Here is a 12272-nt window from a genome sequence, read left to right as displayed (position 1 = left end):
TGCATCAGGAGGGAACCTTTAAATGTTTGCAGATTGAATTTTGACATTAGCTTTATCAAAAACATCATCATGCCACAGATTGTTAAGTTGGCTGAGGACTCAACCTTCACTGGATTTCAGCGCAACGTCCATTTTCCTCATGTTTCTCACAAATACTTCTTCGATTCACGTGGCAGGATCTGTCCCACCAGGCCCTCAGGTCATAAGCTTTCCGCTCCTCCCCAATCCTCACACAGTCCTCTCCATTAGCATTGTACTGTTTCAAGTTGTTTGGCTCCCCACTGGCCCAGAAGGTCAGACTAAGAGATGAGGAACAGAAAGAACTGGATCAATAAAAACGGAACTTTGAACTGAAAATGGACAAAACTGTTTTCACAACACTCAAACCTTGTGTTCAGTGGTGAGCCGTCCACCCAAAACCATTTGCCCTCTTCCTTTGAGTCTGTCAGTCCGATCCAGAACATGTCTGCATGCTCTTTCCTTTTCTCTCTCACTCTATTCACCAGGAATATCTGAAGAGGAAAAGCTGATGAAACTGACTCTGTGAGACTTTTCTGAGCTGAGATGATGAAACATTAGGATCTGATAAAATGTGTGAGAACATGAACCTGCAGCAGTGTTTCATACCTGCTCCTCTCTGCTGTCTATCTTAACCAGGTCTCCTCGTCTACGTTGGCAGAAATTTCTGCTCTTTTCCCAGTTTGCAGAACTGATGGAGAAATAATAGCACTTTCCTCCATGTTGCTCCCAGCCTCTTTCACACTTTATACATGTTTGATCTTTGAAGAGATTACAGCAAAGACTTCAGTCAGATGGAAGAAATCAATGTTTACCTGTGATTTAGAAGCAGCAGGAATTTTAAAAGTAGAGAGTTTGAATCTGAGAGCAGCGGAGACGATCAGAGGACGTGAATGAACAGTTCTGTTCTTCACAGATACAGTTCACTGCCCATGAGCAAGGCACCTATCCTGCCACTGCAGCTACAGTCTAACATAGTGTATCTGTCAGTCCATCACTGCTTCTTCAGAAGGTGCAAATATGTGAGAGGAGAAATCAATAACTTACTGATTTTTACTTCAGGATCTTTTGGGCATTTAGGGCACACCGTGTTGCATTGTTTTGTTTCACAACTTCTCTCTGTTATGAAAGAAAATTAAAAAAGGATTTAATCTGAGATTTGGTCCAAGATGTGTGACGTGTTAAAGTGACCTGGTACAGCTGAATGAGACTCTCAGGACTGAACCTTGTTGACAGCTGTGATCCCGTGCAGACCTACCTGTGAGGTTTCTTTTTACAGCTTCGCACTCTTCTCTCAGTGTCTGGAGATTTTTCTTGGTTTGAAAATGAGCAAAAGCTGCTTTTCAAAAAAAAGAAACTAGTCAGCAAAGGTCAGTAATTGATGATGAACGAGGACGACTGGTTTTTAGAAAAAACTCCAGAACAGAATTTTGGTTCCAAAAAAATAACGAAAAAATGTGACATTTGTTAATTACATGTTATTTAATAACAGGATGAGTCTGCATGTTTCTGCTGCTCTGTTCCATTTACTGTGAATCAGCCTCTCGATTCACTAAATCTACATCAACAAAATTGTACAAACTCACAGAGTCTGTAAATAACAATGACAGCAGCTGCCAGGAGAGAACAGACAACCAGCAGGGCCACTCTCTCTGAGGTGACCTTTGACCCTCTGCCTGAGTTTGTGTGTTTGGAGGCAGGAGCTTCACCTGTTGAACATTTAGAGGAGACACAGATGTCACAGGGACATGAGACATGAATACAGACAATACACAGAGGGTGGTTATGGCATCTGTTCATCAACCAGTGGTGACAGTGATTAAATACGATTTACAGAACAGTACCTGCACTTTACTGTAAGAATAAATTATTTATACTGTCACATATAAATTATTTATTCTGTTCCTGAATAAGAGAAAAACCACCACCTCTTTTTTGCCATTTATTTGTCATCTTTTAACAGCTGCAACAACTTTTTTAACTTTACACAAACTCCTGAAAACAGCACGTTCTGTCAGTGAGCTGCCTTTGCAAACATAAAGGTTTAAATCAGTCATTAAATTTAAAGTCACTGATTCATAAAATTGAACAACTGGTCTCAAATGACGCCAATGTTTTTCTCTGAATTCTGCCGTGCCAATAAAGTATGCTTGCTTTTAATACCAAGTATCTTCAAGCGTCAATTGACCGGAAGCTGTTTCTTATATCTGATAAACTCATTGAAAAGATAAACCTCAAACTTGGCTTCATTTCACTGATAACTTTTGTTCCGTTTCTTCCAGTTCTTGGCAACGGTGATAAATGGTTTCTATGCACATGTCAAACTCTGCCAGACCCTGTGTCACATCTATTTATTTTTTTATTTATCTGTGATAACTATGCTACTCGTCAGTTTACCATTTACAAAAATATGAACAAAGCTACTTACACCTTCCCACATACAGTGAGTCTCAGTCTACCCTACACATGCTCAGTGCCGTCTTCTTTTAGAAAGACCTGAGAAAATCAGCTTGAATTATTTTATTTATTTTGCTTTTGACTAGAATACAGTGTTTAACCTGTCGGCTGTTTGCCTCACAGTTCACCCTCCTGTTGATGTAACAGCATCACTGGTTATTACCCTCTGTGTCGCCCCGTGAACGGCTCATTGTGCCGAGTCTTCAGGATCCCGACTTGACTGTCAGTCGATGAGGAAACTTTCTCTGAAACAAAAAGCGACAGACAGACACTGATCAGCTTATAGAGAAAATGTTAACAACATTCATGTAAGCATCATGTTCAGGACTCACCGCTTTAATTTCACCTTCCTGCTCTTTTTTTTAAGGATTTTTAAGTTCACAGCAACGTGCAGCTCTCCATCAACATCTGCTTTTCACCACTGAGTGACCATCAGCTCTCTGATTTACATGATTCACACCTCTCACTAAAACAACCACTTCCTGTCAGAGCTGGGGAGGAGAATCAAGTTTTTTTTTTAACAGTTTCATATTCATTAAGGCAGATTTACAGTCTGTCATGAACAGCCTCTAAGGAGGCTGTTTTCTAAACCCTTTTTTTTTATTTTGAACTGTTGGACTTTTGGACTCTGGTCTAGTTAAAGTTCTGTTAGTTCCTGTTTTGTTAAGCCAAGTTACTCTTATTTTGGGTGTTTCAGTTTTCTTGTGTATTTCCTGTTTTAGTTTGAAGTCATAGCCCTTGTGTATCTTGTCTTGTTCTACTTCCTGCCTTTCTCTGGTTTCCCTCCTTTTGTGATTTTCTGCCCTTATTGGTGTCACCTGTTGCCCATTACCTCATGTATTTAAGTCTCATTGTTGCCCAGTGTCTTCGTCTGTGTGTGTGTGTGTTCATTTCATTTTTTTGGTGACAGATTAAAAAAGACGCCTTTAAATGTTTAAATGTGTCCAGCAATATTTAATATACATAGGTTTTATATGAGGGAGGAGCAGATGTTATTTAAAGAAACATTAACAAGGAAACTGAAGGTTTTTGTAGAAAGATAAAACATATCAGACACAAAATGTTATTCAGAGTATTTTTTACATGCATCAGGAGGGAACCTTTAAATGTTTGCAGATGTTTCCATTGAATTTGACATTAGCTTTATCAAAAACATCATCATGCCACAGATTGTTAAGTTGGCTGAGGACTCAACCTTCACTGGATTTCAGACACATGTTAAAGCGTAATGTCCATTTTCCTCATGTTTCTCACAAATACTTCTGTGATGTGCTTTGCAGGATTTATCCGCCCAGATCTTTGGGTCATTATGACCTGGTTGTTCCCCCATCCTCACACAGTCCTCTCCATCAGGATTCTCCTCTGTCCAATCATCCGGCTCCACACTGGCCCAGAAGGTCAGACTAAGAGATGAGGAACAGAAAGAAGTGGATCAATAAAAACTGATAACTTTGAACTGGAAAAGGACAAAACTGTTTTCACAGCACTCAAACCTTGTGTTCAGTGGTGAGCCGTCCACCCAAAACCATTTGCCCTCTTCCTTTGAGTCTGTCAGTCCGATCCAGAATTTTTCCTCTGTATTGTTAATTTCCTCTCTCACTCTATTCACCAGGAATATCTGAAGAGGAAAAGCTAATGAAACTGACTCTGTGAGACTCGACTTTTCTGAGCTGAGATGATGAAACATTAGGATCTGATAAAATGTGTGAGAACATGAACCTGCAGCAGTGTTTCATACCTGCTCCTCTCTGCTGTCTATCTTAACCAGGTCTCCTCCTTCACGTTGGCACCAACGTCTGCTCTGTTCCCAGTTTGCAGAACTGATGGAGAAAAGATAGCACTTTCCTCCATGTTGCTCCCAGCCTCTGTCACACTTCATACATGGATCATCTTTGAAGAGATTACAGCAAAGACTTCAGTCAGGTGGAAGAAATCAATGTTTACTTGTGATTTAGAAGCAGCAAGAACTTAAAAAGTAAAGAGTTTGAATCTGAGAGCAGCTGAGACGATCAGAGGACGTGAATGAACAGTTTTCTGTCCTTCACAGATACAGTTCACTGCCCATGAGCAAGGCACCTATCCTGCCACTGCAGCTACAGTCTAACATAGTGTATCTGTCAGTCCATCACTGCTTCTTCAGAAGGTGCAAATATGTGAGAGGAGAAATCAATAACTTACTGATTTTTACTTCAGGATCTTTTGGGCATATAGGCTGCACCGTGTCGATTCTCTCTGTTCAATAAAAAAAAAAAGTGTCACTTTCATCAGTCATTCGTCAGCATCGTGTTCAGGACCTGAACAAACAACAAAAATCAATCCAGATTTGGTCCAAGATGTGTGACGTGTTAAAGTGACCTGGTACAGCTGAATGAGACTCTCAGGACTGAACCTTGTTGACAGCTGTGATCCCGTGCAGACCTACCTGTGAGGTTTCTTTTTACAGCTTCGTACTCTTCTCTCAGCGTCTGGAGATTTTTCTTGGTTTGGAAATGAGCAAAAGCTGCTTTTCAAAAATAGTAAATGTCAGTTCTCAAATAAACTGTTTTGGATCCAAACAACATTAGATTTATGCTGAGTTCACAGAATTTCTAAAGCAATAAAATCTATTAAATGCAGAATGATCCATCAAGAAAAGTTCTTGTCTGTAATGATTTTCTTCACTTGAAGTTGCTCAGTTGTATGTAAATTATTGTACCTCTGCACATAAACCTCTGTAAACATCTGTTCTACCTGTGGTTTTCTACTTTTACTGTGAACAGGATGAGTCTGCATGTTTCTGCTGCTCTGTTCCATTTACTGTGAATCAGCCTCTCGATTCACTAAATCTACATCAACAAAATTGTACAAACTCACAGAGTTGGTAAATAACAATGACAGCAGCTGCCAGGAGAGAACAGACAACCAGCAGGGCCACTCTCTCTGAGGTGACCTTTGACCCTCTGCCTGAGTTTGTGTGTTTGGAGGCAGGAGCTTCACCTGTTGAACATTTAGAGGAGACACAGATGTCACAGGGACATGAGACATGGATATAGACAACACACAGAGGGTGGTTATGGCATCTGTTCATCAACCAGTGGTGACAGTGATTAAATACGATTTACAGAACAGTACCTGCACTTTTCTGTAAGAATAAATTATTTATACTGTCACATATAAATTATTTATTCTGTTCCTGAATAAGAGAAAAACCACCATTTTTGCCATTTATTTGTCATCTTTTAACAGCTGCAACAACTTTTTTAACTTTACACACACTCCTGAAAACAGCACGTTCTGTCAGTGAGCTGCCTTTGCAAACATAAAGGTTTAAATTTACAGTCACTCAATCATAAAATTGAACAACTGGTCTCAAACGACGCCAATGTTTTTCTCTAAAGTCTGCCGTGCCAATAAAGTATGCTTGCTTTTAATACCAAGTATCTTCAAGCGTGAATTGACCGGAAGCTGTTTCTTATATCTGATAAACTCATTAAAAAGATAAACCTCAAACTCGGCTTCGTTTCACTGATAACAACAGAAAAAAATGAGTCCTGTTTTTTCCTGTTCTTCCATGGTGATGAATGGTTTCTGTGCACATGTCAAACATGTATCACACCATTTACAAAAATATGAACAAAGCTACTTACACCTTCCCACATACAGTGAGTCTCAGTCTACCCTACACATGCTCAGTGCCGTCTTCTTTTAGAAAGACCTGAGAAAATCAGCTTTAAGTTGCTCTGTGACAAACAATCATCATCTTTTAGCTGCAGTGTTGTGTTTTATCGTGTGTGTAACTTTGTGCACACTCCTGTGAACGGAGCAGAGAGATTTAACTCAGTGGGTCAGTTCATTTATTTTGCTTTTGACTAGAATTCAGTGTTTAACCTGTCGGCTGTTTGCCTCACAGTTCACCCTCCTGTTGATGTAACAGCATCACTGGTTATTACCCTCTGTGTCGCCCTGTGAACGGCTCATTGTGCCGAGTCTTCAGGATCCCAACTTCACTGTCAGTCGATGAGGAAACTTTCTCTGAAACAAAAAGTGACAGACAGACACTGATCAGCTTTTAGAGAAAACGTTAACAACATTCATGTAAGCATCATGTTCAGGACTCACCGCTTTAATTTCACCTTCCTGCTCTTTTTTGTAGTATTTTTAATTTCACACCAACGTGCAGCTCTTCATCAACATCTGCTTTTCACCACTGAGTGACCATCAGCTCTCTGATTTAAATGATTCACACCTCTCACTAAAACAACCACTTCCTGTCAGAGCTGGGGAGGAGAATCTAGTTGTTTCACAGTTTCATAATCATTAAAGCAAATTTACAGGCAAAGCAGACGTGGACATGTTGCCCTCTTCTGGTCCTTTTATGTTTGTCTTGACTTTATTTCTATTATGGGCTTTTGCTCCTTTTCCCTGTCCCTTCTCTTTGGAGCAAAAAGTTTTTGTTTTCATTTCATTTTTTAACCTTTGCATAAACTCAAACTCACAAACTCTGTTACATCTGAACGTTTCCTGAATTGATAAACGTCTTTGCGACATATAGCTCCAGTGATTGATTATAATCAGCTGAGCCGTGTTTGAAGCCGTTGTTTAAATATGTAACTTGCACATGTTTGATGTGGAAACTTGAAGCCTCCAGGTCACAAACACTGAGAACAGACTTTACAGTGAAGTAGGAGACGTCTTGTTTCCAGCAATATTTAATATACATAGGTTCTATATGAGGGAGGAGCAGATGTTATGTAAAGAAACATTAACAAGGAAACTGAAGGTTTTTGTAGAAAAATAAAACATATCAGACACAAAATGTTTTTCAGAGTATTTTTTACATGCATCAGGAGGGAACCTTTAAATGTTTGCAGATGTTTCCATTGAATTTGACATTAGCTTTATCAAAAACATCATCATGCCACAGATTGTTAAGTTGGCTGAGGACTCAACCTTCACTGGATTTCAGACACATGTTAAAGCGTAATGTCCATTTTCCTCATGTTTCTCACAAATTTTTCTTTGAGATGCTTCGCAGGATTTATCCCACCAACACAGAGTTTGTCGTTTCCCCCCCATCCTCACACAGTCCTCTCCATCACGATTCTCCACTTTCCAGTTGTCCGGCTCCCCACTGATCCAGAAGGTCAGGCTAAGAGATGAGGAACAGAAAGAAGTGGATCAATAAAAACGTATAACTTTGAACTGAAAAAGGACAAAACTGTTTTCACAGCACTCAAACCTTGTGTTCAGTGGTGAGCCGTCCACCCAAAACCATTTGCCCTCTTCCTTTGAGTCTGTCAGTCCGATCCAGAACATGTCATCAGGATATCTCATTTTTTCTTTCAGTATATTCGCCAGGAATATCTGAAGAGGAAAAGTTGATGAAACTGACTCTGTGAGACTCGACTTTTCTGAGCTGAGATGAGGAAACATTAGGATCTGATAAAATGTGTGAGAACATGAACCTGCAGCAGTGTTTCATACCTGCTCCTCTCTGCTGTCTATCTTAACCAGGTCTCCTCGTGTACGCTGGCAGAACTGTCTGCTCTGTTCCCAGTTTGAAGAACCGGTGGAGAAATAATAGCACTTTCCTCCATGTTGCTCCCAGCCTCTGTCACACTTCATACATGGATCATCTTAGAGGAGATTACAGCAAAGACTTCAGTCACGTGGGAGACACCACTGCGTAACGCTGACGTGCTGACGTGCTACGGTAAGCGTGTTGTGTCACTTCCTGTTGTTATTGTTGTTAGCGTGTTTTTCTGCTCTGTCTCTAACCAGTTAATTTCTCGGCCGTCTTCGTTACAGCAGATAATTACCCGCTGTACAATTAAACTTACACTAGTTGTGTTCAGTCACTCATAACTATCTCTGTTCTTTTAGCTAATCTCGCTAATCCTACTGTTGTTTACACGCTCTTCAGATCTGCTAGTTCCTTTAGCTTAGCAGTTAGCGTTAGCCTCTCTCCTCTCCTGGTCTCTCCTGCTCAGTGAAGTTATTCCTCGACCTCCTTTAGTAATAATGTTAAATGTAATAAATGCAGGTCATTTGCTGGAGGCGCTTGACTCTTGACCTTGTTTTGCCGCATGGCATCGAAATTTAACTCTGAACTCAGACAAAACTGAAGTTATCCTAAGTGGCTCCCAGTCACCTCAGAAACACTTAAGCTAATGACACAGTTACTACAGATGGCACTGGCCTGGCTTCACTCCAGTACCACCTTAAGGAACCTCGGAACAGTCTTTGAGCAGGATATGTCCTTTAACTCCCACATAAAAGAAACGTAAAGGGCTGCCTTTTTTCCACCCATGTAACATTGCAAAAACCAGGCACATCCTTTGGAAAAAAAAAAAGCAGAAGTGTGTCCATGCTTTTGTTACTTTAATTATTGGCATTGCTTATTAACAGGCTGCCCCAACAAATCTCTAGACTGGCTATCTGTGAAACCCAGAATTTAAAATCCTGTTTCGCATCTACAAAATCCTCACAGGTCAGGCCCCATCATATCTTAAGGAGCTCAGAGTACCAGTGGTTCCTAGAATCTCAAAAAGTACATTGGGAGGCAGATCCCTCTACCTCCCCTGCTTCTCACTGCTTCTTTAATCATCAGCAGAAGGTGCAAATATATGAGAGAAATAGTCAGTAACCTACTGATTATTTCTTCAGGATGTTTTGGGCATTTAGGCATCACTGTGTTGCTTCTCTCTGTTATGAAAGAAGACAAAAAATATGTCACGTTCATCAGTCATTCGTCAGGATCATCTAATTTTTTTCAAAACCTGAAGAAACAACTAACAAAAATCTTTCATGCTAGTCAAACAATCCAGATGTGGTCCAAGATGTGTGACGTGTTAAAGTGACCTGGTACAGCTGAATGAGACTCTCAGGACTGAACCTTGTTGACAGCTGTGATCCCGTGCAGACCTACCTGTGAGGTTTCTTTTTACAGCTTCGTACTCTTCTCTCAGTGTCTGGAGATTTTTCTTGGTTTGGAAATGAGCAAAAGCTGCTTTTCAAAAAAGAAACTGGTCAGCAAAGGTCAGTAATTGTTGATGAACAAGGACGACTGGTTTTTAGAAGAAACTCCTTCAAAGCTTAAATCAGAGTGATGATGTTTATATGAGCTCCATGAGACAGAGTTTTGGCTCCAAAAAAAATAACAAAAAAATGTGACATTTGTTAATTACATGTTATTTAAATTTTTGCTGATTTCTACTTTTACTGTGAACAGGATGAATCTGCATGTTTCTGCTGCTCTGTTCCATTTACTGTGAATCAGCCATTTGATTGTTTTGAAAGTAAAACTACATCAACAAAATTGTACAAACTCACAGAGTCGGTAAATAACAATGGCAGCAGCTGCCAGGAGAGAACAGACAACCAGCAGGGCCACTCTCTCTGAGGTGACCTTTGACCTTCTGCTTGAGTTTGTGTGTTTGGAGGCAGGAACTTCACCTGTTGAACATTTAGAGGAGACAGAGATGTCACAGGGACATGAGACATGGATACAGACAATACACAGAGGGTGGTTATGGCATCTGTTCATCAACCAGTGGTGACAGTGATTAAATACAATTTACAGAACAGTACCTGCACTTTACTGGAGTATTTTAATTTTCTACTACTTTATATTTGTAGTTCACTGTATTTCAGAGGAAACTGCCTGAAAACCAAGTTAACTTTTAGAAAGTGTTTTGGATCAGGGAAAATCAGTACTTTGCTATTTTAGCTTACAAACTGAATGAAACCCCCAAATATTCTTGGACATGGTTCACATATAAATTATTTAAACTGTCCCTGAATAAGAGACAAATCACCACCAACTTTTCAAATTTTACACCAACTCCTGAAAACAGCACGTTCTGTCAGTGAGCTGCCTTTGCAAACATAAAGGTTTAAATCAGTCATTAAATTTAAAGTCACTGAATCATAAAATTGAACAACTGGTCTCAAATGACGCCAATGTTTTTCTCTGAATTCTGCCGTGCCAATGAAGTATTCTGCTTTTAATGCCAAGTATCTTCAAGCGTGAATTGACGGGAAGCTGTTTCTTATATCTGATAATCTCATTAAAAAGATAAACCTCAAACTCAGCTTCATTTCACTATTAACAGCAGAAAAAAACGAGTCCTGTTTTTTCCTCTTCTTCCATGGTGATGAATGGTTTCTGTGCACATGTCAAACATGTATCACACCATTTACAAAAATATGAACAAAGCTACTTACACCTTCCCACATACAGTGAGTCTCAGTCTACCCTACACATGCTCAGTGCCGTCTTCTTTTAGAAAGATCTGAAAAAATCAGCATTAAGTTGCTCTGTGACAAACAATCACAGCATCACTGGTTATTACCCTCTGTGTCGCCCTGTGAACGGAAGCTGTTTCTTATATCTGATAAACTCATTAAAAAGATAAACCTCAAACTCTGCTTCATTTCACTGATAACAGCAGAAAACTTTTGTCCTGTTTCTTCCAGTTCTTGGCAATGGTGATAAATGGTTTCTATGCACATGATGAGCTCTGCGAGACCCTGTATCACATCTATTTATTTTTTATTTATTTGTGATAACTATGCTACTCGTCAGTTTAACATTTACAGAAATGCTCTGTGACAAACAATCATCATCTTTTAGCTGCAATGTTGTGTTTTATCGTGTGTGTAACTTTGTGCACACTCCTGTGAACGGAGCAGAGAGATTGAACTCAGTGTGTCAGTTCATTTATTTTGCTTTTGACTAGAATTCAGTGTTTAACCTGTCGGCTGTTTGCCTCACAGTTCACCCTCCTGTTGAAGTAACAGCATCACTGGTTATTACCCTCTGTGTCGCCCTGTGAACGGCTCATTGTGCCGAGTCTTCAGGATCCCGACTTCACTGTCAGTCGATGAGGAAACTTTCTCTGAAACAAAAAGTGACAGACAGACACTGATCAGCTTATAGAGAAAACGTTAACAACATTCATGTAAGCATCATGTTCAGGACTCACCGCTTTAATTTCACCTTCCTGCTCTTTTTTAGGATTTTTAAGTTCACACCAACGTGCAGCTCTCCATCAACATCTGCTTTTCACCACTGAGTGACCATCAGCTCTCTGATGTAAGTGCTTCACACCTCTCACTAAAACAACCACTTCCTGTTAAACTCAGAGATGGGGAGGAGAATCTAGTTGTTTTAACAGTTTCATGTTCATTAATGCAAATTTACAATCAAAGCAGACGTGGACGTGTTGCCCTCTTCTGGTCCTTTTATGTTTGTCTTGACTTTATTTCTATTATTGGGTTTTGGTCCTTTTCCCTGTCCCTTCTCTTTGGAGCAAAAAGTTTTTGTTTTCTTTTCATTTTTTAAACCTTTGCATAAACTCAGCTTCCATAGTTTCCTCACTGATGTAGAAGTCTGTGAGATGCAACCAATTTCTCAAACCCGTCCTGCAGCATCGTCCACTCGTCCTCTGTCTGTCTGCTCAGTGTGATACAAACACTGATAGTTCAGCACAGAATGAGGCTTCAAATCTGTCAAACACCAATGGGACGTTGGTGTTTGACAGATTACAACAGACGTCTTTAAATGTTTAAAACAAAGTGAGAACACAACAAACAAGAAAATTAGTTTATGGTTGAAAGTAGGTTATAAAACATTTTACAGGTGACCCAAGCTGCTGTAGCACAACTTCAGAAGATCATTAACAAGCTGAATGATTCTATACAGTCAGTGTTTGTTCTCACTGTGTGTCATCTGCTACATCTGATCTTTTCCTGAATTGATAAACGTTGTTACAAACTTGACTTTGCAACATATAGCTCCAGTGGTTGATTATAAT

At 39.8% G+C, this 12272-nt stretch overlaps 2 protein-coding genes across 7 annotated transcripts; both read right to left on the bottom strand.

Moving 5' to 3' along the window:
- Positions 1-26: 26 nt before the first annotated feature.
- LOC121191728 (C-type lectin domain family 4 member E-like) lies at positions 27-11558 on the bottom strand. 6 transcript variants are annotated; one of them, XM_041053087.1, is made up of 8 exons: positions 6574-6654; positions 2639-2720; positions 1605-1727; positions 1277-1354; positions 1066-1137; positions 628-779; positions 388-512; positions 27-299 (listed from the first exon to the last, which is right to left on the bottom strand). In XM_041053087.1, the coding sequence occupies exons 2-8, from the start codon at positions 2664-2666 to the stop codon at positions 107-109; spliced, it is 771 nt and encodes a 256-aa protein (XP_040909021.1). In that variant the 5' UTR covers positions 2667-2720; positions 6574-6654; the 3' UTR covers positions 27-106. The 6 variants fall into 6 exon arrangements, with proteins under 6 accessions (XP_040909021.1, XP_040909022.1, XP_040909020.1 ...); XM_041053088.1 differs by lacking the exon at positions 6574-6654 and adding an exon at positions 2808-2906; XM_041053090.1 differs by lacking the exons at positions 27-299; positions 388-512; positions 628-779; ... (3 more) ...; positions 2639-2720; positions 6574-6654 and adding exons at positions 3419-3878; positions 3969-4093; positions 4214-4365; ... (3 more) ...; positions 11273-11354; positions 11442-11558.
- LOC121191733 (hepatic lectin-like) lies at positions 7009-11257 on the bottom strand. The gene is made up of 7 exons (XM_041053102.1): positions 10809-11257; positions 9787-9909; positions 9383-9460; positions 9106-9159; positions 7939-8090; positions 7694-7818; positions 7009-7603 (listed from the first exon to the last, which is right to left on the bottom strand). Exons 1-7 carry the CDS (start codon positions 10966-10968, stop codon positions 7417-7419), a joined length of 879 nt encoding a protein of 292 aa, XP_040909036.1. The 5' UTR covers positions 10969-11257; the 3' UTR covers positions 7009-7416.
- Positions 11559-12272: the final 714 nt, after the last annotated feature.

The sequence above is a fragment of the Toxotes jaculatrix genome, chromosome 13 (assembly GCF_017976425.1).
Source record: "Toxotes jaculatrix isolate fToxJac2 chromosome 13, fToxJac2.pri, whole genome shotgun sequence".
Taxonomy (NCBI): domain Eukaryota; kingdom Metazoa; phylum Chordata; class Actinopteri; family Toxotidae; genus Toxotes; species Toxotes jaculatrix.
Note: the sequence above shows the minus strand (reverse complement) of the source record. Positions and strands in the feature narration are given on the sequence as shown.

Coding starts and splice junctions, on each gene's coding strand:
- LOC121191728 (XM_041053086.1), bottom strand. CDS start 1,818: ATGAACAGATGCCATAACCACCCTCTGTGTATTGTCTGTATTCATGTC. Junction 513..627: donor TAGACAGCAGAGAGGAGCAG/GTATGAAACACT, acceptor TTTCCTCTTCAG/ATATTCCTGGTGAATAGAGT. Junction 300..387: donor GGCTCACCACTGAACACAAG/GTTTGAGTGTTG, acceptor CTCATCTCTTAG/TCTGACCTTCTGGGCCAGTG.
- LOC121191733 (XM_041053102.1), bottom strand. CDS start 10,968: ATGTGCATAGAAACCATTTATCACCATTGCCAAGAACTGGAAGAAACA. Junction 9,910..10,808: donor TTCACAGGGCGACACAGAGG/GTAATAACCAGT, acceptor AATGTTCAACAG/GTGAAGTTCCTGCCTCCAAA. Junction 7,604..7,693: donor GGCTCACCACTGAACACAAG/GTTTGAGTGCTG, acceptor CTCATCTCTTAG/CCTGACCTTCTGGATCAGTG.